The 24907-nt window shown below is 38.2% G+C and overlaps 3 protein-coding genes across 3 annotated transcripts; 1 reads left to right on the top strand and 2 right to left on the bottom strand.

The window, feature by feature from the left end:
• Positions 1-1034: 1034 nt before the first annotated feature.
• LOC125777789 (protein GVQW3-like) lies at positions 1035-2887 on the bottom strand. Its single transcript, XM_049453382.1, has 2 exons — positions 2550-2887; positions 1035-1050 (listed from the first exon to the last, which is right to left on the bottom strand). Exons 1-2 carry the CDS (start codon positions 2885-2887, stop codon positions 1035-1037), a joined length of 354 nt encoding a protein of 117 aa, XP_049309339.1.
• A 3727-nt stretch (positions 2888-6614) lies between these two features.
• LOC125777788 (uncharacterized) lies at positions 6615-8495 on the top strand. The gene is made up of 3 exons (XM_049453373.1): positions 6615-7455; positions 7522-7656; positions 8058-8495. The coding sequence occupies exons 1-3, from the start codon at positions 7360-7362 to the stop codon at positions 8493-8495; spliced, it is 669 nt and encodes a 222-aa protein (XP_049309330.1). The 5' UTR covers positions 6615-7359.
• On the bottom strand, positions 8282-9882 carry LOC125775395 (putative nuclease HARBI1). Its single transcript, XM_049445941.1, has one exon. It carries the CDS (start codon positions 9848-9850, stop codon positions 8744-8746), a length of 1107 nt encoding a protein of 368 aa, XP_049301898.1. The 5' UTR covers positions 9851-9882; the 3' UTR covers positions 8282-8743.
• Between the last annotated feature and the right edge of the window lie 15025 nt (positions 9883-24907).

Genomic DNA, 24907 nt, shown 5'->3' with positions numbered 1-24907 from the left:
ACAAGTTCTGCTCAAATTAGCCCAAGCACACCAAATTGCGATACTTCAGAATTTTTATTTGAAAGCTCAACTTTTTCAATTGACAGATGTTCAACAAGTACACAAGTAAACAAGGATCAAAATGTTTCTTTTTTTTCCCCAACCTAATTAAGAAGTCGACACTTAATAGCTTTAAAACACCTGAAGATGAGCTGGAAGGCTACTGTAGAGAAAGTGTTGATATAGGAGATGAATTTGACGTTTTAAAATGGTGGAAGGATAAAGAACAAACTTATCCAAGACTCTCCAAATTCGCACTTAAGGTCCACTCAATGCCGGCAAGTAGTGCAGCTGCAGAGCGCGGATTTTCTTTGGCTGGAAACGTGATCACTGAAAAGAGGAACCGTCTTTGCCCAAAATCTTTCGACAGCCTAATATTTTTAAATTCTTATTTTAAAGCTTTCGACCATTGATTCCTTTCTACAATCTTTCAATATAATTTCTTAATTTACGTATGTATGTAAATGTAAAACATAATTAAGTTTCGCATACTATAAATTTGAAATCAAAATATGTATGTAATATGCGATGTAACCAATGAATATGTTCCTTATTTGTTTTAAAATAAAATGAAAACATGCAAATAAATGATTTGTTGTGAAAATATTTTGATTGTGTTGTGTTTCACCTTCTTCTTCTCACATTTCATCTGTGCAGAAAAAGTGTCGCTTGCTGCGCGCATGAGTAAAATCATACGAGTTGATTTTTGGGAGTTGAGTGTTATTCTTGTTCAAAACAATGATTGTTGAACCGAATGAGCAAGCGCCCGAAATCGTTATATTGAACACGAGCCGAACAAACTCGGAGTGAAACAAAAAATCGCACACACCCGAGTGAATTTAAAATCAACAACGAAAATGTGAGCGCATGCAAGTTTGATCGGCTGATCCGAACAGTGTGATTATTCGGCTGTTGAGCGCGTACGAATGTTTTTCATTCAGCCGATGCCGTTCTCTGACATACATACATATAATTGGTACATATACTAAAAGTGGTTAAGTGCAGTGATACCTGAAACACAAAAAACGAAAAATAATTATAAAACACAAAACTAAAGTGAGAATAAAAATAAAGAGTGGAGTGAAAAATATTTAATACTTATATACATTCATACATATGTGAAAAGTGTTAAACACAGTGAAAAAAAATACATATACAAAAGGCTAAGTGGAAAGCATAATTTACATACGTACATATATACGTGACGTGGAATGTGAAAAAATTTGAAAAATACATAGTACGTACTTCACCTTACATATGTACGTTTCGAAATAACAAGAAGAACGTGAAGAAATCGAAAGTACAGTGAGTTCCATAGTAATCGCACAAAAGTGTTGGAAATAATCTCGGCTAAACGTAACAAGTGAAAAATAATTATTATATTGTTTAAAAGTGGCGTATTAGAAAAAAGTTAAAATTAAACTGTGAAGTGCCGCTAAAAACTCCCGCTATAAACCCACCGTTTCTCGTGCCGTAAAAGTGACCGTACTTACCGCTACAGAAACCAGTAAGGCATACCGCTAAGTGTCCAGTTTTACATGTTACAACATCAAATCGTTGCTGCCATCAAATCGCTGCTGCCATCAAGCTGCTGCTGCCATCAAGTTGCTGCTGACATCACCCGCCGCTGCCGTCGTGGGAATGAGCTGCCGCTGCATCCTGTGCCAAAGAGGCATAAGCGCCGGCAAACAGCCGACACACCAGGTAACGAGTGCGTTTTACTGAAAGCAGTGCAAAAAAAAAGGGGCAAACTGCAACAAAACAAGTGCACACTTTGAGTGTTTGGCTCTCCCTTTTCACTTAACATATTTTACATTGATTTTATTGTATTGCCTTATATTTAATATACAAACATACATATATACGAGGTATGTTTAAAAAGTGTCGCGAATTTTGTGTTTTTTTTTTAATTATTTATTTATTCATAAATATCTATTTTGTCCCCTTCAAAGCAATCCCCATGAGATATTATACACTTGTGCCAACGGTTTTTCCAATCTTCGAAGCACTTTAAAAAATCATTTTTTTATCTTCTTCAGCTCCTCCTTCGATGCCGTCTTTATCTCGTCAAGAGAAGCGTAACGTCGTCCTTTCATGGGCCTATTCTTTTTAGGGAACAAGATAAAGTCACAGGGGGCCAGATCTGGGAAATACGGTGGCTGCGGCATCATTAGTGTGTTGTTTTTGGCCAAAAAGTCGCGCACAAGCAACGATGTGTGAGCAGGGGCGTTATCGTGGTGCAAAAGCCAATTTTTGTTCTTCCACAAATCCGGGCATTTCTTGCGGATTGCTTCGCGCAAATTGCGCATAACTTTCAGGTAATATTCCTTATTGACCGTTCTTCGCTGTGGCAAGAACTCATTATGCACCACGCCCCGCAATCGAAGAAAACTGTCAGCAAAACTTTCACATTCGACCAAACTTGGCGCGCTTTTTTCGGTCTTGGTTCGTGCGGCAGCTTCCAGTGAGATGATTGAGCTTTGGTTTCAACGTCATAACCATAAACCCACGATTCGTCACCAATTATGACCCTCTGGAGCAAATTCGGGTCGTCGCGGACAGAATTTAATATCTCATTAGCAATGTTCATGCGATGCTGTTTTTGGTCACAATTGAGCAATTTTAGTACGAATTTCTCGGCGACCCGTCTCATGCCCAAGTCATTGATAAAAATCGAATGGCACGAGCCATTCGATATGTTTAGGTCCTCAGCAACTTCTCTACCGGTGATTCGACGATTGTCCAATACCATTTTCTCCACTTCATTAATTTTTTCGTCTGTTGTTGAAGTGCTCGGGCGTCCGGCACGCTCTTCGTCGTTCACATCTTCTCGGTCTTCTGAGAACATTTTGTACCACCGATAAACGTTGCTTCGGTCCAAGGTAGCTTCTCCGTATGCCACAGTCAACATTCGGAATGCATCCGCGCACTTAATTTCGTTTTTCACACAAAATTTGATACAGGTTCTTTGATCAATTTTTTTGAATAGGTAAAACTAAAAATCGAAGACGATTCAAAACACGTGCAAGCAAAGCAGCTGTCAACAATTAAATGAAAATTCAAAATGGCCGAGGTTGAGTACCAACATAACGCCACAAAAAATTCGAAATTCGAATATACGTAACCCACGAAAATTCAAAATTCGCGATACTTTTTGAACACACCTCGTATATATACATATATTAATATATGCTCAGACATATACGAATTCAAAGTGAATAAGGGATTTTGGGATTTGCGGTAGCCCTTTATTTTGAAATAAATCTGATAAAATTATTAATTGTAAAATTAAATTATTTCATTTTTCGCAATTTTTTCGATCCGCGTCTGCAATTATAGGTCGTTTTTTCGCAATTTTTGTCGATTTTCGTTCGGACATTTTCCGATTAAATCACTTTTTTTGTGCTATTGCTCACTTTGCGCATTTATTGGTTTGGCTATCGTATACTTGGGAATCGATATTATTTTTCTTTCTCGTTTTCGTAACCGATTCCAAATATATTTGTTGCCAACTTTTATTGCTATTGTTTTGGCTTTCGTATATTTGGGAATCGACATATATTTTTTCGTTTTCGTTATCGATTCTCAATATATCTGTTTCTAACGTTTATAATATTTTTTTTCGGAAATTTAATTTAACCAGCGCAAAATGAGCAAGCCAAAGCCAACTCTCGCAAGCCTGTCTCCAAGTAAGGAGTTGACGGACTTAAAATCGTTAAGACGTCAAAGAACGGTTGCGAAACGTCGTAATTTGCGCATTAAAACGGGCCTTCTGGAAAAGACAATGTCTTTAGATCCAATCGAATTGGAATGTCGTCTAGATATATTAAATTCACATAGTGAAAAATTATTGAAGTGCCCGAGGGGAGTTAGAGGCCATAATCGTTGAAACGAAGTCCATAATAAAGTCAATTTTAGCAAAAAATAAAACTGCACTAGCCGAAACCTCTTTCGTAGCTTCTCACAGCTCAAGGCTCCCTAAAATGAAATTCAAGGGAGAATATTCAAAATTCAAAAATTTTAAGAGTTTGTTCGAGAGCTTGGTTCATAACGATCCAAATATCCCAGATATAGAAAAATTTAACCATTTGGTAAATTGTCTATCTGCAGAGGCTTTGGGAACAGTTAAAGCGTTTCAGATGTCGGATGAAAATTATCCGAAAGCGTTGGCAAGTCTCAAAAAAGTTTATAATAAAAAATGTTTTATATTCTTCAATACAATATCTAAACTTTTTGAGCTGCCAACCATCCCAAAGCCATCCGCTCCTTCATTGCGATCAATGATTGAGGAAGTGTCAGCGGTGTATGACTCATTGCTATCGCTGGGCGGTGAGAAACATATAACAAACGCTATTATTATACACATAGTGATGACAAAGGTCGACTCAGCTACCAGATCCAAATAGGAGCAACAACTGGATTATGATAAGCTGCCACTGTGGAAAGAATGTAAAGCCACCCTAAATCGAAGATTCCAGCAGCTATCAGCGGAAGGAGCATCAAATTCAAGGACGAAGCCCATACCAACAGGCAGTGCGAGTCATGGGAAACAACAACATATGGACAGGACCCAATCGGCGCTAGTTGCAGCAAATACGAGGCAGTCTCTTTCAGCAGTAGAAATCCAAGGACCACTATTTGACTGCCTGCCCCACTTTCAAGGTGCTTCGGGTGCAGCAGAGGTTCGAGTTCGTGAAATCGGTGCCCTTATGCATAAATTGTTTGCGTAAGGGACACACTGTCTCTAAGTGCAGACCGGATAGATGTCGTGTGTGCAATCGATCGCATCACACATTATTGCACCAGTATCCGGTTTCTTTCCCCGCTGCACCTCATCCGCAACCATCAACCACTCTTGCCATACATACAGCCAGTATGCCGGATCGGGTCATGTTGGCAACAGCAGTGATTCAAATGAGGACCAGTTGTGGAGAGTACCTACCTGGGAGAACGTTGCTGGATTCAGGCTCACAGGTCAACTTCATTACGGAGGACTTGGCACAGAAGTTGCGGATTCGACGACAACAGAAAACATTAAACGTAATAGGAACCGGCAATTCCAATACCAAAGTGGGGGCAAAATTAAGCGCGTTTGTTAAGTCACGCGTAAACAATTACGAATTTTTGACGGAATTCTGGATAATGCGAAGTATTTCGGCAAATCATCCAGACCATAATATCAATATTAATGGCTGGAAAATTCCGCAAAATATTGAATTGGCGGATCCAGAATTCCACAAATGTAAAAAAGTTGACATATTATTGGGTGCAGAAATATTTTTCGATCTTCTAGCTGTCGGCCAAATTAAAAATGGTCCTAATCAACCAACATTACAGAAAACCCTTTTAGCGTGGGTTGTATCTGGCAAATACGTCAGCAATCTAAGTTCTCCTCCCAAATTACATAGCACATTATGCTAAGCTGAGGAAGACTTTATGTCAATAGATTCAGTAGTCCAAAAATTTTGGGCTCTAGAAGAATTACCTTCAAAATCAAATGGCATCAAATTCACTCCAGAGCAGCAAGAGTGTGAAAATTTTTTCGTGAATACAACTCAAGTATTGCCTTCAGGACGGCTTCAAGTCAGAATGCCCTTTAAAGCTGACCGTAAGCTACTCGGTCACTCATATGAAACCACAGTTCGGCGGTTTCAGGCCCTGAAGAGAAGGACATTAAAAGATACAGAACTTCGTAAAATGTATCTAGACTTTAAGAATGAATATAGGGCACTGGGTCACATGAGCCCAACAAACAATAAGATCCCGAGTGAGCCACACTACTTCATTCCGCATCAATGCGTTTTAAGGCCCGAGAGCACAACGACCAAATTACGTGTTGTATTTGATGCCTCGAGTCGATCTTCAACTCTAATAGCGTTGAATGAACTTTTGATCCAAGAAGAGCTATACTCAACTCTTCTTCGTTTTCACTTACACAAGTACGCACTAACAGCGGACATTACTAAAATGTAAAATCAAATAATTATGTATGAAGAAGACAGAAATTGTCAGCTTATTGTTTGGAGAGAGCATCCTTCTGAACAAATTCAAATTTTTCGTCTTAACACCGTAACATACGGCACTGCGTCTGCTCCATTTCTCGCAACACGGTTAATTAAAAGTATATCAAATTTAATTTATCATACATTTTGTTTTTATTTTAACAATAGATTAACAAAATTATAATTTGATATTATAAGTTTTAATTGTAAAAAATGTCAACACGCGGGCTGGCGATTGAAGTTCCACACATCAGGATCAAAAGCGGGAAATCACGGTCGAATAGCGTAGGTATCGACGCGGCAGTATCAATGCGAAAATGTAGATGTGCGAATTCGAATTGTATGTGACGAATGTATGGTTTACGCGGCGCAGTGGGGAGTCGAATTGTAGAGGTGCAAACTGGATGTGTCGAATGTTTTGAACGGATTGAATCAGCTTCCCCGTTGTCTAGTGCTTTTGTTGGTTGGGTTGGTGCGAGTGTGGTGTGTTATACTGTAGTGGCATCCTGTGGTGAATTGCGCTGTTTCATTAAGATGGACCAGGGCCCTATTCCACAAAACAACTTATCAACTTTTCACTATGCACTTGTCAATTGTTATTGTACTGCAAAGTGAAAAGCGTTTCTGTTCCACAATATTCTTTGCGAATCTCACTTTGCATTGAGCATATTTTGGCAAAGATTTTACGCTCTTTCCGCTCAGTGCAAAGTCTTTGCACTTTATTGGCAAAGTCTTTGCACTCTCTTGCAAAGTGAGTATGCAAAGTGTTCCACAAAGCGTTTTATCAACTTTGCATTTCTGTCTCATCACTTTTCACTTTGCATTTAGGCTGTTCACGGTAAGGTGGTTATCGGGTTATGTGGTTATTAAATTAAAAATAACCTCTATGCTTCGTGAGCACCCTATGTTGTATGGTTATTTGCTTATTTTTACACAAACAGCTGTTCATTGTTTTTCACTTTAGTGAAGGTATGTGCTTATTAAATAATCCGAATTTTAAGGGTTCAAAAATTCTTTGTATAAAATTTACAGATATCTTGCATAATTTGCTGATTGTAAACAAAAAACAGCTGTTAATAGCAGATTTTCCAATAAGAAAATCTAAATGGAAATGCCATTCGCTTAGTTTTATTTATTTTTTGTGCTGCCATTTAGTAAAATTTCAACGACTTTCTAACACTGGAAATAAGCAAACAACCACATAATCTATAAACAAGTGTTTTGTCATACCGCATTTTGTTGTTGTTTACTTAATCACATAACCCGATAACCACCTTATCGTGAACAGCCTAATTATTGCTTTATATGTGTTGTTAAAATGAGCCGCAAAATACAAATTGAAAAAAAACTTGCTGTTTTAAATGTAATAAAAGAAAAAAAAAGCATTTTATTTGCTAGTTTTAAAAACAACAGAGTAAGTATTTTTTAAATAAATAATTGTAAATTTCAAGCATATTTAAGTATATATTTCTTTGTGAAGGTTAGCAAATTAGATAAACAGGCAGCATGGGAGGATGTGTTAAAAAAAGCCCAATCCCTACAACTGGCGTCAGCACAAAAAACATGGACCTATGCAAGGGACAGTTTGTTTGGGCTCTGGAAGAGCCGGACAATGGTAAGTACAACAATTTATTGCCTACACATATCAAATAACTATATTTGCATCATTTGTTGTTGTTGGGATTATTATATTGTGCATTGCTAATAACTAACAAGCATGTTGTTGACAACAACAAAACAAAACGTCATCATAGACATTGTTGTTGTGAGTTAACAGTGCACTCAATCAACAACTCTTGGTGATAACAACCGGTTTAACCAAAATATTACTAATTGCTATGTGTACTAGAGAGGGTCAATTTTTTTTTTCGACGAAGCGGTTATCAAAATCGCAAGCTACGATGAGTTCTAAGAAAATTTGCCCAAGAAACCATGGCTTTAAAATTAAAATCGAGCTTCCGGTTTTTAACGAGAAACTTTTTGTATTTTTGTAAATTTAATTTTTTTAATTTGCAGAGTAAAAGGGATAACGCCCGAAATACTGGATCCGGAGGTGGGAAGGACAAAGTAATGGATGAAGCTGACTTGGCCATCCTCGATATTCTGGAATCAGACTCAGCTGTGGTAGATGGTTTGAATTTGCCAGAAAGTTATGGCAACTCAGAAAATCTACCGTCAGCTGAGAATGATTCCAGAATATCTATTTCAGAAGAAACTATTGCCAATCCACCTCTAAACCCAAGAAAGAGGAAGCGCTCTACCAAGTTTCCAAGTGAAACTTTGGATAGAGAGAAAAAATGCCGGCTGGAGCTCCTTGAGGTTGAGGTTTATTACCGGAAACTTCAATGCCTAAAACTGGAGAGGGAGCTCCTACTTCCACCCTCTGCTATCACACTGGGAATTGCAACGGCAGAAACAGAAAATATATCGCGTGTGTTATTTGAGGAGGTTTGATTACCAAAGGCCAATTTTTCATTTGTGTATATTTAATTTCTAAACATTTTATTTTGAAATAATTTGTGATAAAAACAAAAAAACTCTGAAATTAATAAAATTATGTATAAATACAAAAATACTTCCTTTATTATTTATTCTCTGAGACCTTAATCTTAAACCCAATAAGATACAACGCTTTTGCAGTGGAAAAAAAGTCATGACCAAAACACCACTTTTATTTTAAAACAATACTATAATAGTTGGCATTAGGTAAAGTATTGTAGCAGGGAAGTAACCCTTTCCATTCCACTCTCTTGATCTATATTATTAAGGGCATCATTTTCTTCTTCAGCATTTTCATCCAATTCCTCGCTTTCATTGTCAGTGTCTTCAGTGGGCTGCATATTTTCACTACTTCTTCCGATGCTACAGGCAATATTGTGTAAGATGGCACAAACTATGACTGTCTTTCCTGCAAACTCAGGCCTCAGTCGCAAATAATTTAGACACGGGAATCTTTCTTTAAGAATGCCAAAACTATTTTCAATTATGCGGCGTGTTTTTTTGTGGCAACGATTGAAAACTTCTTCAGCAGGATTACTGGGATTTCGGCGTAATGGTGGGATCAACCAGTTTTTCAATCCATAACCACTATCACCCAAAACAACAGCATCCGGAAATGGTCTCCATCCATTGTCAAATTTTTGACTTACAGCCGAATTCCGGAGGACCCTTGAGTCATGAACGCTGCCCGGCCAACTTGCATTTACACTGTAAAATGTGTAGTCTGGCCCACATATCATCATCACATTCAATGAGTGGTTTCCATGCCGGTCAACATATCCTTCCTCGTGTAATGGAGGCGCATCAATTTTAATGATTGTGCCATCAACGCAACCACACACAGAAGGGAATCCACCCATCAGAAAAAACTTTTCAGCAATACCACTGACATCATCGGGCCATCGCACTGTTTTTTGAAATAAAACGTCTATTATAATGTCGACAACTCTATGGATGGTTCTGCAAACTGTGGATTTTGCAACACCATGCAAGGCTGCAACTCCATGGTACTGGCAACCATTTCCGAGCCAATGCAGGCACAGTAGCAGTTGATTTTCAGCCGACAAAGCATGACTGCGCTGTGTATTGTGCTCTAATTTTTGTCCAACATTATTTAAAAGAAAATCCACCTGGATTCGATTTAAACGGAAGCACTCTTTAAAATTGAAATTTTGTAGTCCCGAAAAATTAATTCGGTCTCTATAATTTCTAGCTTTAACCGCGTCTTCACTATTGTCGAACAAAAACTCACGTCTTAACATTTTGAAAGCTTGACTAGTTATGATAATATGAATTTGCAAAGCGATCATTTACCTAGCAAATCTTTGACAAACTTATCAAATTTTGCTTTGCAAAAATAGAGTTAACAGTTTTTGTGGAACGGAACAGCATAATTATAAGCAAAGTCTTTGCGAATTACACTTTTCAATATAAGCTTTGCACTTTGCAAAAGAGAACGTACGTGGAACAGAAATTGCAAAGAGAACATAAAAATTGCAAAGACTTTGCAAATTACACTTATCAATTTCAACTTATCACTTATCAAATTTCATAGTTCTGTGGAACAGAAAGCTTTGCAAATTGACGAAAAATTTGCAAAGTACAAAGTGAAAAGTTGATAAGTTCTTTTGTGGAATAGGGCCCAGTTTAACCGTGTAGAGGGGGTGGACGCCTAACTCATTTAAATATCCTGGGCCCACTAGGCGAATATTTTGCCTAGTATTGCGTATGTAAATGCTGTTGCATATGTTCGGCGTACTGCTGGTAGAGTAGCCGAAGCGCGGAATACGTTCTGACAGCAGAAGTATTTCTTGATGGAGTTGTAATATACTCTTATTTATCCGTGTGTGTAGTGAACGGATTTTGGTTTGAAACATACCACATGTATTTTAATGTGCATTTTAATATGCGGGTAGATGCTTAAGCGAAGCAACTTTATTTTGCGGGTTTATTTGATTTTACTGACAACTTTTTGTATTTGCGATTTTTTCTTTTATCGTTTTATTAAGTGTATTATTTATTATTTGCCTTTTCTGTATGATCGGCAATTGTTTGCATTTTATTTTATTCTAGGCTTATAAAGGATAATAACTCCACGCCTGGCTCAGATATGGCCAGAATGGGTACTCCTTAGCCCTGAAGTAAGGACTGTGCCGATAGAGGGATCTTGCGAGGGAATGGCCGTGAATGGAGAACGGCTTCGATTCGTGGAGTAGAGAATTATTATTGATGCTTTGTGTAGCTAATTCCCATAACCCACCCATATGAGGAGCGCTTGGATAGATGTATGTGTTAAGAGCGACATATGCCTTTTGTAAGTGTAGATGCGTCACTGTATCGCATTGGGAGTGGTGATCCCTTAACTTCCTTTGTAGGTTTTATTTGTCGATCGTTTATGTGTCGATTTTTCGACTTTTTGATACAACTATGTTATATTTTATTTAATGTTTTAGTGCGTGTGCGCTAATTTGGCGTTTAGTAGCCCGCCACCGCTCTAGGATTTGTTTAGAAATGGTTTTTTGTTTTCATTATTGGCGAAAGCCATCCTGCGGGGCCGAAAAGTTGTATGGGCTTTTAATATAGGAGGAAGTATCCTTATATCTCGAAATTTCCTTAATTGTGAATTAAGGTATTCGTTGGATATTTCTTCAACTTCAGTTGTCATGGTAGAAACTGTTTCAGTAACTAGTCCACTTAGTATCCAACCGAAGATAGTATTTTGAGCTAGAAGGGTGTTTGTGATTTTTTCAACACCTTCCAGTATAATTTGCGGTATAAGGTCGCTGCCTATTAAGATGTCTATTTGAGATGGTTTTTTGCAGTCGCGATCTGCTAGTTTTAAGAGTGAGACCTTCTGCCAATGTCTGCTATCTACATACATACATATATGGTAGCTTCGAAGCATATTTGTTAATTGCGGTAGGACTATAGCTTCTGCTTTAATTCGCTTATCCGCTTGGGGGGAAATTAGGGTAATGGGACAGATTTTATCTGAGTTTTGGATTACTCTTCCGCCCATTCCCGTAATTTCAAAATTTGATTGTTTGGTTGACAATTTTAGTTTATTTTGTGCCATTGACGTTATAAATGATCGTTGTGATCCTTGGTCTATTAAGGCTCTGAGTTTGAACAGTTCTCCTCGGTGTTCGATGGAGACGACTGCTGTAGGTAGTATTACCTTACTTTTATTTTCGCTGTGTAGCGTTTGCGATTTTAATGCCTTTGAGCAGCATGGTGCTTCTTGGCATTTTCGGGATTTGCTTTTGCAACTAAGCCCGTGGTTCTTTTTGTGCTTTTACATGCGCTCTTTTGAGGTAGGCTAGGAAACGTACTGTAGTGAAGCATCGAATGTTGTCTTTTGTGACAATGTAAGCAATTAAATTTGCTTTTGCGATTTGTATATGTATGCGCATGTGACAGACAATTTGTGCAAAGTCTCTTTGACCTGACAAAATTATTTCGTTCGTTTAATTTTAATGTAAAGTTTATGCCCTCTTTTACATAGTTCGCATGACGTATGTGTTCGTTGTTCAGATGTGAACGATAGCGTTTTGTGAAAGTTTTTGTTTAAATTGTTTTTGTTACTAACTTGGGGTCTATTTAAGCTTTCATTCTGGTCGTGTTTGTTCTTAGTTTTGAGTATTTTTTCTTCTAACCTTTCCGCAATTTCATATTGGGTGGTGAGAAAATCTTTCATTTGTTGCCACGTTGGGCACTTTTTCCGTGATGAGAGCGATTGCTCTTATAGAAGTAACGACTTTTCTGGTAATGCGGCGGTGCAAATGTTTACCAGAATTGGGAATATTTTGTGTCGACAGAATCGACAAACATTTGGAAACAGTGGATTGAAGTTACATATATTCTTCACTTGTTTCCTTTTGAATTTTGGACAAGTTCATTAATATCGTTATTTGCTTATTTACCAGTATTCGTTCGTTTTCGTACCTTGATCTCAGAGCTTCCCAAGCCAAAGGGAAATTGTCGTCATTTAATGTGAACTGTTTTACGATGACGCTTGCTTGACCTTTTGTTTTGTATCGGAGGTGATACAATTTTTGCGCTTGTGATAATTGAGGATGGTTTATGTACACGGCCGGAAACATGTCCCGAAAGGACGGCCATTCTTCATAACCTCCGTAAAAGGTTTCTGTGTCACATGCGGGCAGCTCTAGGTAGATGCCTGAACTTGCCTTCTGACTGTCTTCTTGTGGCAGCTCTACTCTACTGTAGGGAGTAGATGCAATTGCTTTTATTTGCTTTAGTGGATCGGAGATCATAGCTTTTGTTTCTTCATATTGGTCTAAGCAATTTTCGTAAATATCGTAAGCCATTGATTTGAAATTGTGTGTATCTGAATCGTTAGAATCTAGAATGGTGTCAAGAGCTGATTGGAGGCTAGTCCAAAAGTTTTCAAGATTTTGAATTTTGATTTCTAATAACGATTCAGAGTTTTCGTGAATCGGCGAAGAGGCAAATCTAGTGCAGTATCTTGTTAAACTGTCACTTTGGGACATAAATTTAGCAACCTGTTTTGAGCGTGTAGCTGCTGCAGGTGTATTTTGATTAGTGTCGTTATTAACCATTTTTGCGAAATAATATATTTATTTTATTTTAGCTTTTAGTTTGAAAATATCCGCACTTTTACTTTATTACCACCTTTTACGTCCTTATGTTAGTATTGCCGGATAGTTGCCAATGTGGACTTTGAATATGTACTAATGTTTATGTGTTAATATATTTTATATAGTTCTTACAAGTTGTTTTGTTGAACCTTTTTTTGTCTTTTGAGAGAGAGAGGTAAAAAGTTATTTTCTCTTATGTACATATATGTTCATATGTAAGTAAATATGCACATGTATCTATTAGTATCGTTTAATATGCATTATAGATTTATGTATGTATGTAAATATATTTTGCGCTTGGCAATTATACATATGTACGTAAGTATGTTATATGTAAAATGAAATAAATAATGAATATGTATATGTTTCCACTAAGTAGAAATATGCATATATGTATATATGTAGATATAGGTATTTTAATTTTGTTTGTGTTTTTGTATTCTATTTGATGTTTTCATACATATTAATTTTGGCTAAATTCATATATGCATATTACAAAAACTGAGAAACGGATTGAATACGCTCACTTTATTCCATCAGGGGCTTTTTATGTATGTAATAACACTGCCTTCTGCGTTTGTCCCTCTTTCTCTGCTCCAGCTACCTCCTTGTTGTTTTTTCTTTTTCGTGCAATTGTCCCTCGTTGGTGTATGCAGGTCTCTGCGATGTCCAGCTGTATTGTGTTGCTCCGGTTTTAAATTGTTTTTATTTTATATAGTTTTAGTTTCGCGCCCGTTTTATTTATTTCTTTTAATTTTTTAACGCGCCCGATTGTGTGGATTTTTGTTTTATGTTTTTTATTTTTAGTTTGTGAGTTTCGCGACACGTTTGTTTTGTTTGCTGAAATGAGCTTAATTTCCTTTTTGTTGTGCTGCGGTCTTTGATTTGGTTTTTTTTTTTTTGTTTCTTTTTTTTTTTTGTTATATACATATATATGTACGTATGTATTTATGTAAATATTGTATTTTTGTTTTGCGTCACTGCACTCTATGCACTTTTGTTTGCTCCACGGCACTTTAAGGTTTTAAATTTCACTTTTATTCGCACTCCGTTTGCGTTTTTCTCTTTTTATAATTTTTTGTATAGTCAAAATCCGAAGGTGCCTTTCGGTAAGGCTCGAAGGACCATAATTAAAAGTATATCAAATTTAATTTATCATACATTTTGTTTTTATTTTAACAATAGATTAACAAAAGGAGGATGGAGTCATGTGTAGAAGTTCACGCAAGTGAGGAAAGTTCTCTGATCGCCATTCACTTGGGAGTGGCCAGAAACGATTCTTTTACATATGACTCAAGCAGCTCACGACTTCCGGTCTTTGACCAAGTATCCTCTGGGTAGCCTAAGAACATCCGTTTGAAGGCGAGCTAAAGTGAGAAGGCGAAACATCCCCTGCATAGGGTTGTGCGCTGGGTTTGGGACCCGCCACGTAAAAAACACCCCCAATGAAAAGAAAAAAACAGCCTCGGACGAGAGACCCCCCTTTTGATGACGACCACGGCAAACGAAACAAGGACTATGATTTGAGGGCATGCACCTGGAATGTCCGGTCCCTTAATTGGGAAGGTGCCGCTGCCCAGCTGGTAGATGTCGTCGTAAAGATAAAGGCTGACTTCACCGCCGTCCAAGAAATGCGATCGACGGGACAAGGACAGAGACGAGTAGGTCCTTGTGACATTTACTACAGTGGCCATATAAAGGAGCGCAAGTTTGGTGTGGGATTCATGGTGGGAGAGAGACTCCGTCGCCGAGTACTATCATTCACTCCGGTGAATGAACGTCTAGCCACAATCCGCATCAAAGCGAGGTTCTTCAACATATCGCTGATTTGCGCCCACGCCCCGACGGAAGAGAAAGACGAAGTGACCAAAGATGCTTTTTATGAGTGCTTGGAGCGCACTTATGAGAGATGCCCCCGCCACGATGTTAAAATCGTGCTTGGCGACTTCAACGCCAGGGTGGGCAAAGAAGGTATCTTTGGCACTACGGTCGGTAAATTCAGCCTCCACGAGGAAACATCCCCAAATGGGTTGAGGCTGATCGACTTCGCCGGGGCCCGAAATATGGTTATCTGTAGTACTAGATTCCAGCATAAGAAGATACATCAAGCTACCTGGCTGTCTCCGGATCGAAAAACCACCAACCAGATCGATCATGTTGTGATAGACGGAGACACGTCTCCAGTGTTTTAGATGTGCGTGCGCTCCGAGGTCCTAACATCGACTCGGACCACTATATTGTTGCAGCCAAAATTCGCACCCGCCCCTATGCAGCAAAAAACGCACGCCAACAAACACAAGGAAGGTTCGACGTCAAGAAGCTGCAATCACAAGAGACAGCCGAAAGATTTTCTACTCGGCTTGCACTCCTGTTCTCTGAGAGCACTCGTCAACAACTCGGTATAAGGGAACTGTGGGACGGCATTTCAAACTCCTTACGTTCGGCTGCAACCGAAACCATTGGTTTTCGGAAAGTGCAAAAGAACAGCTGGTACGACGAGGAGTGCCGTGTCGCAGCGGAGAGAAAACAGGCTGCCTACCTCACAACGTTACGATCGACCACAACACGTGCGGGATGGGATAGATACCGAAAGTTGAAGAGGGAAGCGAGACGCATTTGCAGACAGAAGGAGAAAGAGGCCGAAATGCGTGAGTACAAACAGCTTGATAAGCTGGCCGACAGGGGTAATGCTCGAAAATTCTACGAAAAAATACGGCGGCGGCTTACAGGTGGTTTCAAGACCGGAGCATACTCTTATAGATCCCCCAAAGGTGATCTAGTTACCGATGCCCAGAGCATACTTAGATTATGGAGGGAACACTTCTCCAGCCTGCTGAATGGCAGTGAACGCATAACACAAGGAGAAGGCGAACCCGATTCCCCAATCGATGACGATGGAGCAGACGTTCCATTACCGGGCCATGAAGAAGTTCGAATAGCAATTGGCCGCCTGAAGAACAACAAAGCGGCAGGGGCCGACGGATTGCCGGCCGAGCTATTCAAACACGGCGGCGAAGAGCTGATAAGAAGCATGCATCAGCTTCTTTGTAAAATATGGTCGGACGAAAGCATGCCCAACGATGGGAATCTAAGTGTGCTATGCCCAATCCATAAAAAAGGAGACCCCACAATCTGCGCCAACTACCGTGGGATTAGCCTCCTCAACATTGCATAAAAGGTTCTATCGAGCGTATTGTGTGAAAGATTAAAGCCCACCGTCAACAAACTGATTGGACCTTATCAGTGTGGCTTCAGACCTGGTAAATCAACAACCGACCAGATATTCACCATGCGCCAAATCTTGGAAAAGACCCGTGAAAGGAGAATCGACACTCACCACCTATTCGTCGATTTCAAAGCTTCTTTCGACAGCACGAAAAGGAGCTGCCTTTATGCCGCGATGTCTGAATTTGGTATCCCCGCAAAACTAATACGGCTGTGTAAACTGACGCTGACCAACACGAAAAGCTCCGTCAGGATCGGGAAGGACCTCTCCGAGCCGTTCGATACCAAACGAGGTTTCAGACAAGGCGACTCCCTATCGTGCGACTTTTTCAATCTGCTGCTGGAGAAAATAATTCGAGCTGCAGAACTGAATCGAGCAGGTACAATCTTTTATAAGAGTGTACAGCTCCTGGCGTATGCCGATGATATTGATATCATCGGTCTCAACACCCGCGCCGTTAGTTCTGCTTTCTCCAGACTGAACAAGGAAGCAACGCAAATGGGTCTGGCACTGAACGAGGGCAAGACGAAATATCTCCTGTCATCAAACAAACAGTCATCGCACTCGCGTCTTGGCCCCCACGTCACTGTTGACAGTCATAACTTTGAAGTTGTAGATAATTTCGTCTATTTAGGAACCAGCGTTAACACCACCAACAATGTCAGCCTTGAAATCCAACGCAGGATTACTCTTGCCAACAGGTGCTACTTCGGACTGAGTAGGCAATTGAAAAGTAAAGTCCTCTCTCGACGAACAAAAGCCAAACTCTATAAGACGCTCATAATTCCCGTCCTGCTATATGGTGCAGAGGCTTGGGCGATGACATCAACCGATGAGTCGACGTTGCGAGTTTTCGAAAGAAAAGTTCTGCGAAAGATTTATGGTCCTTTGCGCGTTGGCCACGGCGAATATCGCATTCGATGGAACGATGAGCTGTACGAGATATACGACGACATTGAAATAGTTCAGCGAATTAAAAGACAGCGGCTACGCTGGCTAGGTCATGTTGTCCGGATGGATGTAAACACTCCAGCTCTGAAAGTGTTCGACGCAGTAACCGCTGCGGGAAGCAGAGGAAGAGGAAGACCTCCACTCCGTTGGAAGGACCAAGTGGAGAAGGACCTGGCCTCGCTTGGAATATCCAATTGGCGCCACGTAGCGAAGAGCAGAAACAACTGGCGCGTTGTTGTTGACTCGGCTATAATCGCGTAAGCGATGTCTACGCCAGAAAAGAAAAAGAAGATTAACAAAATTATAATTTGATATTATAAGTTTTAATTGTAAAAAATGTCAAACGCGGGCGGCGAGACTCCAATGCCGAAGATGTTTTGACGGTGCTGGTGATTGAAGTTCCACACATCAGGATCAAAAGGTGGAAATCACGGTCGAATAGCGTTGGTATCGACGCGGCAGTATCAATGCGAAAATGTTGATGTGCGAATTCGAATAGTATGTGACGAATGTATAGTTTACGCGGCGCAGTAGGGAGTCGAATTGTAGAGGTGCAAACTGGATGTTCGAATGTTTAGAACGGATTGAATCAGCTTCCCCGTTGTCTAGTGCTTTTGTTGGTTGGGTTGGTGCGAGTGTGGTGTGTTATATTGTAGTGGCATCCTGTGGTGAATTGCGCTGTTTCATTAGGATGGACCAGTTTAACCGTGTAGAGGGGGTGGACGCTTAACTCATTTAAACAACGGTGTTTGCAAATGCTCAGTGATGCCAATACAATGAAATACCCACTCGGTTTATTGGCCATCAAAAGGGACTTTTATGTTGATGATTTATTAACAGGGTCCGAAAATTTTGAGTCCTAGATTTTTTGAGAAGTGAGGTAATTCAAATATTAAACTCGCAGGATTCACCTTAACGAAGTGGTTTTCGAACCGTCCTAAATTTTTCGACAGTGATTGCACTGAAAAGTCATTAAGCTTCAATGACAAAAGTTCCACTAAAACGTTAGGAATCCATTGGTTGCCGAAAGAGGATTTGTTTCGATTTGTTTTAGATGACAATTTTAATGATCTGCGAGCCACTAAACGAAACATATTGTCAGTTTCTGCTCGCCTTTTTGATCATCTTGGATTACTAGCCCCACTAGTTACCAAAGCAAAAATCTTATTGCAAGAGCTTTGGCTCCAAAAACTAGATTGGGATGAGTCGATTCTATTGCGCCTTGACACTAGCTGGCAGAACTTTAAAGCTAACCTAATGCAGCTCTCATCGATAAGCATTCCTCGCTACGTAAACGTTGAGTCGAGTGCCATCTAACAAATACATGGCTTCTCCGACGCCTCAATAAGGGCGTACGGATGCTGCATATACATACGAAGCCAATCTGCTAGTGGTATTAAATGCATGCTGCTTATTGCCAAGTCTACAGTGGCTCCGCTGAAGACCAAATCTCTTCCGCGTCTTGAGCTCTCGGCAGCACATCTTCTTTCGAAATTATGGTCAAGAATAACGCCTATGTTGAGTCGACATTTCAAAAATATTACATTTTGGACAGACTCTGAAATCGTTTTACATTGGATTAAAAGACATCCATCTTCACTACAAACCTTCGTCGCAAACAGAATGTCCGAAATCCAAGAGTTCACTGACAAAGTACATTGGCCACATGTGCCAACGAAACAAAATCCTGCGGATCAAGTGTCTCGGGGTTGTAACGTAGACGAATTGAATAATTCAATATGGTTTGGCGGTCCAAAGTTCCTCCTAGAAGACCCTGCATTATGGCCAATTAATAACCACTTCCAGCTATCACCAGAAGACGAAGCATTAGAGAAGAAGAAAACTACATTTACATTAATTTCGTTTGCTGAGAAAAATCCAATATTGGACCTCATTGAAAAATTCTCTTCTCATAAAAAATTGCTTCGTGTGGTCGCATACATATTACGATGGATCAGACGACCACCAAAATCCTCCATGGGACAAGATCTGACTTCAGAAGAGCTAAACTTGAGTTTTCTAAAAATTGCACAAATGGTCCAACATTCAGAATTTTCGGATGTTATTCAAAAATTGCATAAAGATACCACGCTACCCGCAAACTTGCAAAAACTCCACCCGTTTTTGCATGAGTACTCGGATATGTCGCTGTCATTCAAATTGATCCGAGTAGGAGGTCGCCTATTAAATGCACCTCTCCCATACGATACCAAATTTCCGCTTTTATTAAATAAAAGTTCGCACTTCGTTATAACGTATTTACGGTTCCTGCATATTCGAAATCACCACGCTGGGGCTAAAGCATTGGTTGCGCTTCTTCGAGAATTATGGCTAATTTATGCCCGAGAAGGTTGCAGTAGAATCGTAAGAAACCGTATACATTGTTTTCATTACAAGCCGAAGTTGCAAAACCAAATAATGGGAAATGTGCCAGTCGAAAGACTACAAGCACTACGGCCTTTTCTTATATGTGGCGTAAATTTTTGTGGTCCGATATACACAACTCTAAAAATACGCGGTCGACCACCCGTAAAAACATACATTGCAGTTTTCGTTTGCTTCACTTCAAGCAGTACATTTAGAATTAGTTTCGGACCTATCTTCTAATTCATTTATTTTCGCCCTAAAAGGGTTCACTGGACGCCGAGGGATGTCGACGAATATTCAGCGACAACGCCACCAACTTCGTCGGCGCCGATCGCAAGTTGCGCGAGCTGAAAGAGGCGTTTCTGGCCCAGGCAACGGAACTGAAGGGATTCGCCGCAGAAGAAGGGATAATTGGAATAATTGAATCATTGTATTAAAGAACTTAAAATCGAAGGGACGTATCTATTTCATATCGGAATATTTTGCTCTCGTGACAGGCAATTAGGCTTTAAATTATTCGCCCATTCCCAGTACATATTTTTTCGCATCTCAAAAACGCTTGAGATTTTTCACATGTATTTGCCGACGTACACACACAATATGCAAATCTTAAGTGGCTAGCAAAAAGAGCGATTTTAGCAAGTAAAAATGTGAATGTCAATGAGCTAAATTCAAAGTTACAAGAGTTGTTGCCTGGGGACTTGGTATCAAATAAATCTATCGATGCAGTTTGTGATAGAAACGAGACTGGGAATTATCCAATTGAGTTTTTAAATTCGTCGGATTTACCAGGCATGCCACCACACCATTTACAATTGATGGTTGGATCTCCGATTATTCTGCTTCGTAACTTAAACCCACAACGGCCAATGCCACACGATTAGTCACTAAAAAATTAATGAAAAACGTTATTGAAGCCATCATCTTGTATGGCATTTTTCAAGGCGAAAATGTATGTGTTGCCTTCACGAATCCCTATGATTCTGATGATGAATTGTAATTTGAAATATATTCTCTACATTAATAAACATTAATTTACCACCGTAAACAAAGCATACTTTTATTGTTTATAACACTTATAGTATATAGTTATTTTTATGGGGCTAATAAATTGTTTCTTAGAAATAAAATACATGGGAAAACAACGTTTACGGGCTAGTATGTATATAAAAAAGGGCTAAAGGGAAAAAAGAGTAATTCAAAAATATATACGGCAATATATACATTGATACATACATACTTACGTGAAGTGTGGTGAAAATTGAAAATTGGTTAAATATGCATACACATTTCTGTACGTATACTCTATGTACATACCAGTGATCTGCAGTGAATGCGTTAAACACAACTTTGAGCCACTTGCGAAAAATTGAGTATGAAGCAAGCAAATTATTCATGGAATGAGTATAATATCGGTATTCTGCGTGAGACGATTGTCTCATGTCTCTAATAGTGACTATAGTAATTTAGTGATTCTGTTAGTCAGGAGTCTCATTTTGGTATTCTGACAAATAGAGTATACTACTTTGCAATATACTACTATACTGGCTTGTGAGCTGCTTAGCAGAGATCTGCAATTGGTACCAATAAAATTAGTGCACTTAAGTCATGAGCCATAAAAATTGGTGCAAATGAGTACTCATAATAATATAAAAAATGACTAAGAATCATTCCCACCAAAAGAAAAAACACCTCAAAATATTTCTACACATATGAGTGACAACAATTTATGACTCTCTCAATAGTAGACAAATAATTTGACTTTACTCACTTTTTTGAATGAAAGAATAAAAATTATTTGAATAATTTAAAGAATAAAAGTGTAAATTTTGTATCGTGCTGAGAAACTGTTTCGTTATTATCTGTTTTTGTAAGTGTTATAGTGTTAATGGTTTTTTGTAAAGGTAAATATACTGATATTTATATATTATAATTTATTTCAAGTTGACCTAACACAATGGAGTCTACCGAAGACTTAGTGGGAAAAATAGCTATGGGTATTTATAAGCTCAGCAAAAAACGGAAGGGCAGAAGTGCTATTTGGGATATGTTTGCTGAAATAGTTAAAGATGACGGAAGTACATTACTTGACATGGTATGTTGTCGTAATTGCAAAAAAGTGTATAAATGCCATGGCATGCAGAGTTCCAATCTCAATAGACATAAATGTTTTACCTCACATATAACTGAACTGCCCAGACAGAAAGTAAGTGAAGAAGATAAAAAATTAGCTTTAGAAGCTTGCGCTGATTGGGTGGTTGAAGACTGTCGTCCGTTTTCTTCCGTGGAGGGGTCCGGATTTAAAAAATTAGTACAATTTTTTGTGGCTATAGGCACAAAGTATGGAAAAAATGTTGATGTTGACGATTTACTTCCGGACCCAACAACCATTTCGCGCAATATAGGAAAAAAGGCGAAAGAAAAAAAAGAAGAAATTTCTGTTGAAATAACAGAATATGTACAATCCGGCCACGCTTCTGCTACAATTGATTTATGGAAAGACGAATACGTTAAACGCGATTTTTTATGTGCCACACTGCATTTTGCGAAGGACTTCAAATTATACGATATTGTCCTTGGAATGAAGTCCATGGATTATTCGCAAACTACAGGCCTTAATATTAAGAGAAAGCTGCAGGATATATTTGTAGAGTTCGGCGTCAATAGTTTAGACAGCATTATTTTTGTCACAGACAGAGGAAGCAACGTGAAAAAGGCATTAGAAAATAACCAAAGGCTTAACTGTTCAAGTCATCTTTTCTCAAACGTATTAGAATCCAGTGTTGAATCCACAGATGAGCTTAAAGACATAATATTATCTTGTAAGAAGCTTGTAAAATATTTTAAGAAATCGGGTATGCAATACATGCTACAAACATCGTTGAAAACCCACTGCGCAACCCGATGGAATTCACATTTTTATATGTTCAAATCGATTGCAGATAATTGGTTGAAAATCAATGAAATTCTGTCAACTACTGCAGAAATGAACAGACTTTCTAATTTAAATATCTCAGTAATTCAAAATTTAATTAAAATTTGCAAGGATTTCGAAATAATTTTCAAAAAACTACAGGGATGTTCGAATCCTTCGTTGTGCTATGTAATTCCCGCAATAAACCGAATAAAAGAAATTTGCAAGTTCAATGAAAATGATATTCAGGCAATTTCTGCGTTAAAATTAAACATTTTGGAAGGTATAGAGGGAACTTGGATTCCAAATTTGAATGTATGGCACAAAGTGGCTTATTATTTTTATCCTCCAGCGTTGCGTCTCCAAGCAAGCCAGTTAAACGAAATTGAAATGTTTTGCACTGCTGAAATAGCAGATGTGAATGGGTTATCAGATTCTTCTATACTGGAAGATACAGCATCATCTTTCATGAATTTACCAGTAGGAAAATCTTCTTCAAATAACGAAGAGAGTTTCTTCTTTCCTAATCTGTTGACATGTACGAATACTTCTTTAACAGAAGTTGAAAATGTGTCAGATGAACTACGTCGCTATTCGAGAGAAAATGTGGAATTTTTCGAAAACTTTGATGTTATGCAGTGGTGGAAAAATAATAGCCAACGATATCCGAGGTTGTCTAAGTTAGCACTTAAAGTTCTTGCCATTCCTGCTAGCAGTGCAGCATCAGAGCGAGTGTTTTCGCTTGCCGGTAACATTATTACAGAAAAGCGCAACAGAATAGCGCCAAAGACAGTAGACAGCATTATTTTCTTAAATTCAATTTACAACAAAAAATTATAATTTTTTCTAACAAAACTTATTTCATTTTATATGTAGCTTTAAATGAGTATTTCCTTTTTTCAAGTGCATTAATTCTAATATAACGATTTATGAATTTTGTTAACTTATGTATGTTAGTTTTAAAACATGGATGATCTCATTTTGTTATTTTCAAATAAAAACTATTATTAAAAAAATAAAATCGAGCTATTGGTTTCTTAGTAGTAACTTTTAAAGTCATACGAAAAATCTTCATTGTTGCGTATAAAACTGCATAAAACATTATGAATAAGTAGTGAAATAAATTACCAACATAGAAATTATAAACGAAATAACAAAAGCAGCAAACACAAAAAATCTAAACTGAAAATACTCAAGTCACTTAAGTCATTCAAAAATACTATTGGTGTTTCTTGGTGCTTTGAATCATTTCACTTTGATGTGATTGAATTATTGAGTCATGAGAGAATGAGTACAATACCGGGTCGTATGAAAAGAAACTTACTCATTATTCATACTCTCGCTATGTGTACTTTGCGTAAATGTGTTTTTGTGGATATTTGTGTATGTTGAATTTTTATTTATATTCACAAAAACTGTTTTTTTTGTTATTCAACCAATAACTTAAAAAAGGGAATAATTGCAGATCTCTGCTGCTTAGCTTGTATGAAGCATGTATTCACAAGTGTTTGCTTATGAGCTCACAATACTTATGAATCTTTGCTTAGGATTCTCTGATATTCATGAATACAAAACACTTGTGAATATACGAAGAAGCTCAATTGTGCGCAAGCCACTTGAGCCGTAACGCTATGAACCAAAGGTTAAGAAATCCATTACGAAATTAGTAAGAGTTACTATTACATTATTGCATAACAACAAGGATTTAGTAACTGGTTCTAATAATGACTAGATATAATGAAATAAAAAAGTGGATTTTCATATTTTGTGTTAATTTTCTCTATTATTAAAAATAATCACATATATGTATGTACATACTTACATTATTATGTTATCACTTATAATATTACATTTTATTTTATAAAGTGATATTTCAGTTCCTTTCAATGGAATTAAAATTAAAAATAAAAATCACGTCAGTTTAATGGTATAACAAGTAAGGAAGGGATAAGTTCGGGTGTCACCGAACATTTTATACTCTCGCATGATAAAGTGATAATCGAGATTTCATTATCCGTCATTTACATATTTTTTTATTTTGCTGTAAAATTAATTAGAATTAAGTTCTGAGAGATTGACCGATATTTTCGGTGAAAAATTAGGTTAGGTTAGGTTAGGCACTGAGTTCTTCGTGTTCGATATAAGGGACCTTGAAAAGTTATAGACCGATCACGATCCACAAGGGATACCTCAGCTCAAATACCGTATTTGTGTAAAGTTTTATTCCGCTATCATCATTGGTTCCTAATGTATATATTATATAGAGAAGGCATCAGATGGAATTCAA

The sequence above is a fragment of the Bactrocera dorsalis genome, chromosome 1 (genome assembly GCF_023373825.1).
Source record: "Bactrocera dorsalis isolate Fly_Bdor chromosome 1, ASM2337382v1, whole genome shotgun sequence".
NCBI classification, from domain to species: Eukaryota; Metazoa; Arthropoda; class Insecta; order Diptera; family Tephritidae; genus Bactrocera; species Bactrocera dorsalis.
Note: the sequence above shows the minus strand (reverse complement) of the source record. Positions and strands in the feature narration are given on the sequence as shown.

Coding starts and splice junctions, on each gene's coding strand:
- LOC125775395 (XM_049445941.1), bottom strand. CDS start 9,850: ATGATCGCTTTGCAAATTCATATTATCATAACTAGTCAAGCTTTCAAA.
- LOC125777789 (XM_049453382.1), bottom strand. CDS start 2,887: ATGTTCTCAGAAGACCGAGAAGATGTGAACGACGAAGAGCGTGCCGGA.
- LOC125777788 (XM_049453373.1), top strand. CDS start 7,360: ATGAGCCGCAAAATACAAATTGAAAAAAAACTTGCTGTTTTAAATGTA. Junction 7,456..7,521: donor CTAGTTTTAAAAACAACAGA/GTAAGTATTTTT, acceptor TTCTTTGTGAAG/GTTAGCAAATTAGATAAACA. Junction 7,657..8,057: donor TCTGGAAGAGCCGGACAATG/GTAAGTACAACA, acceptor TTTAATTTGCAG/AGTAAAAGGGATAACGCCCG.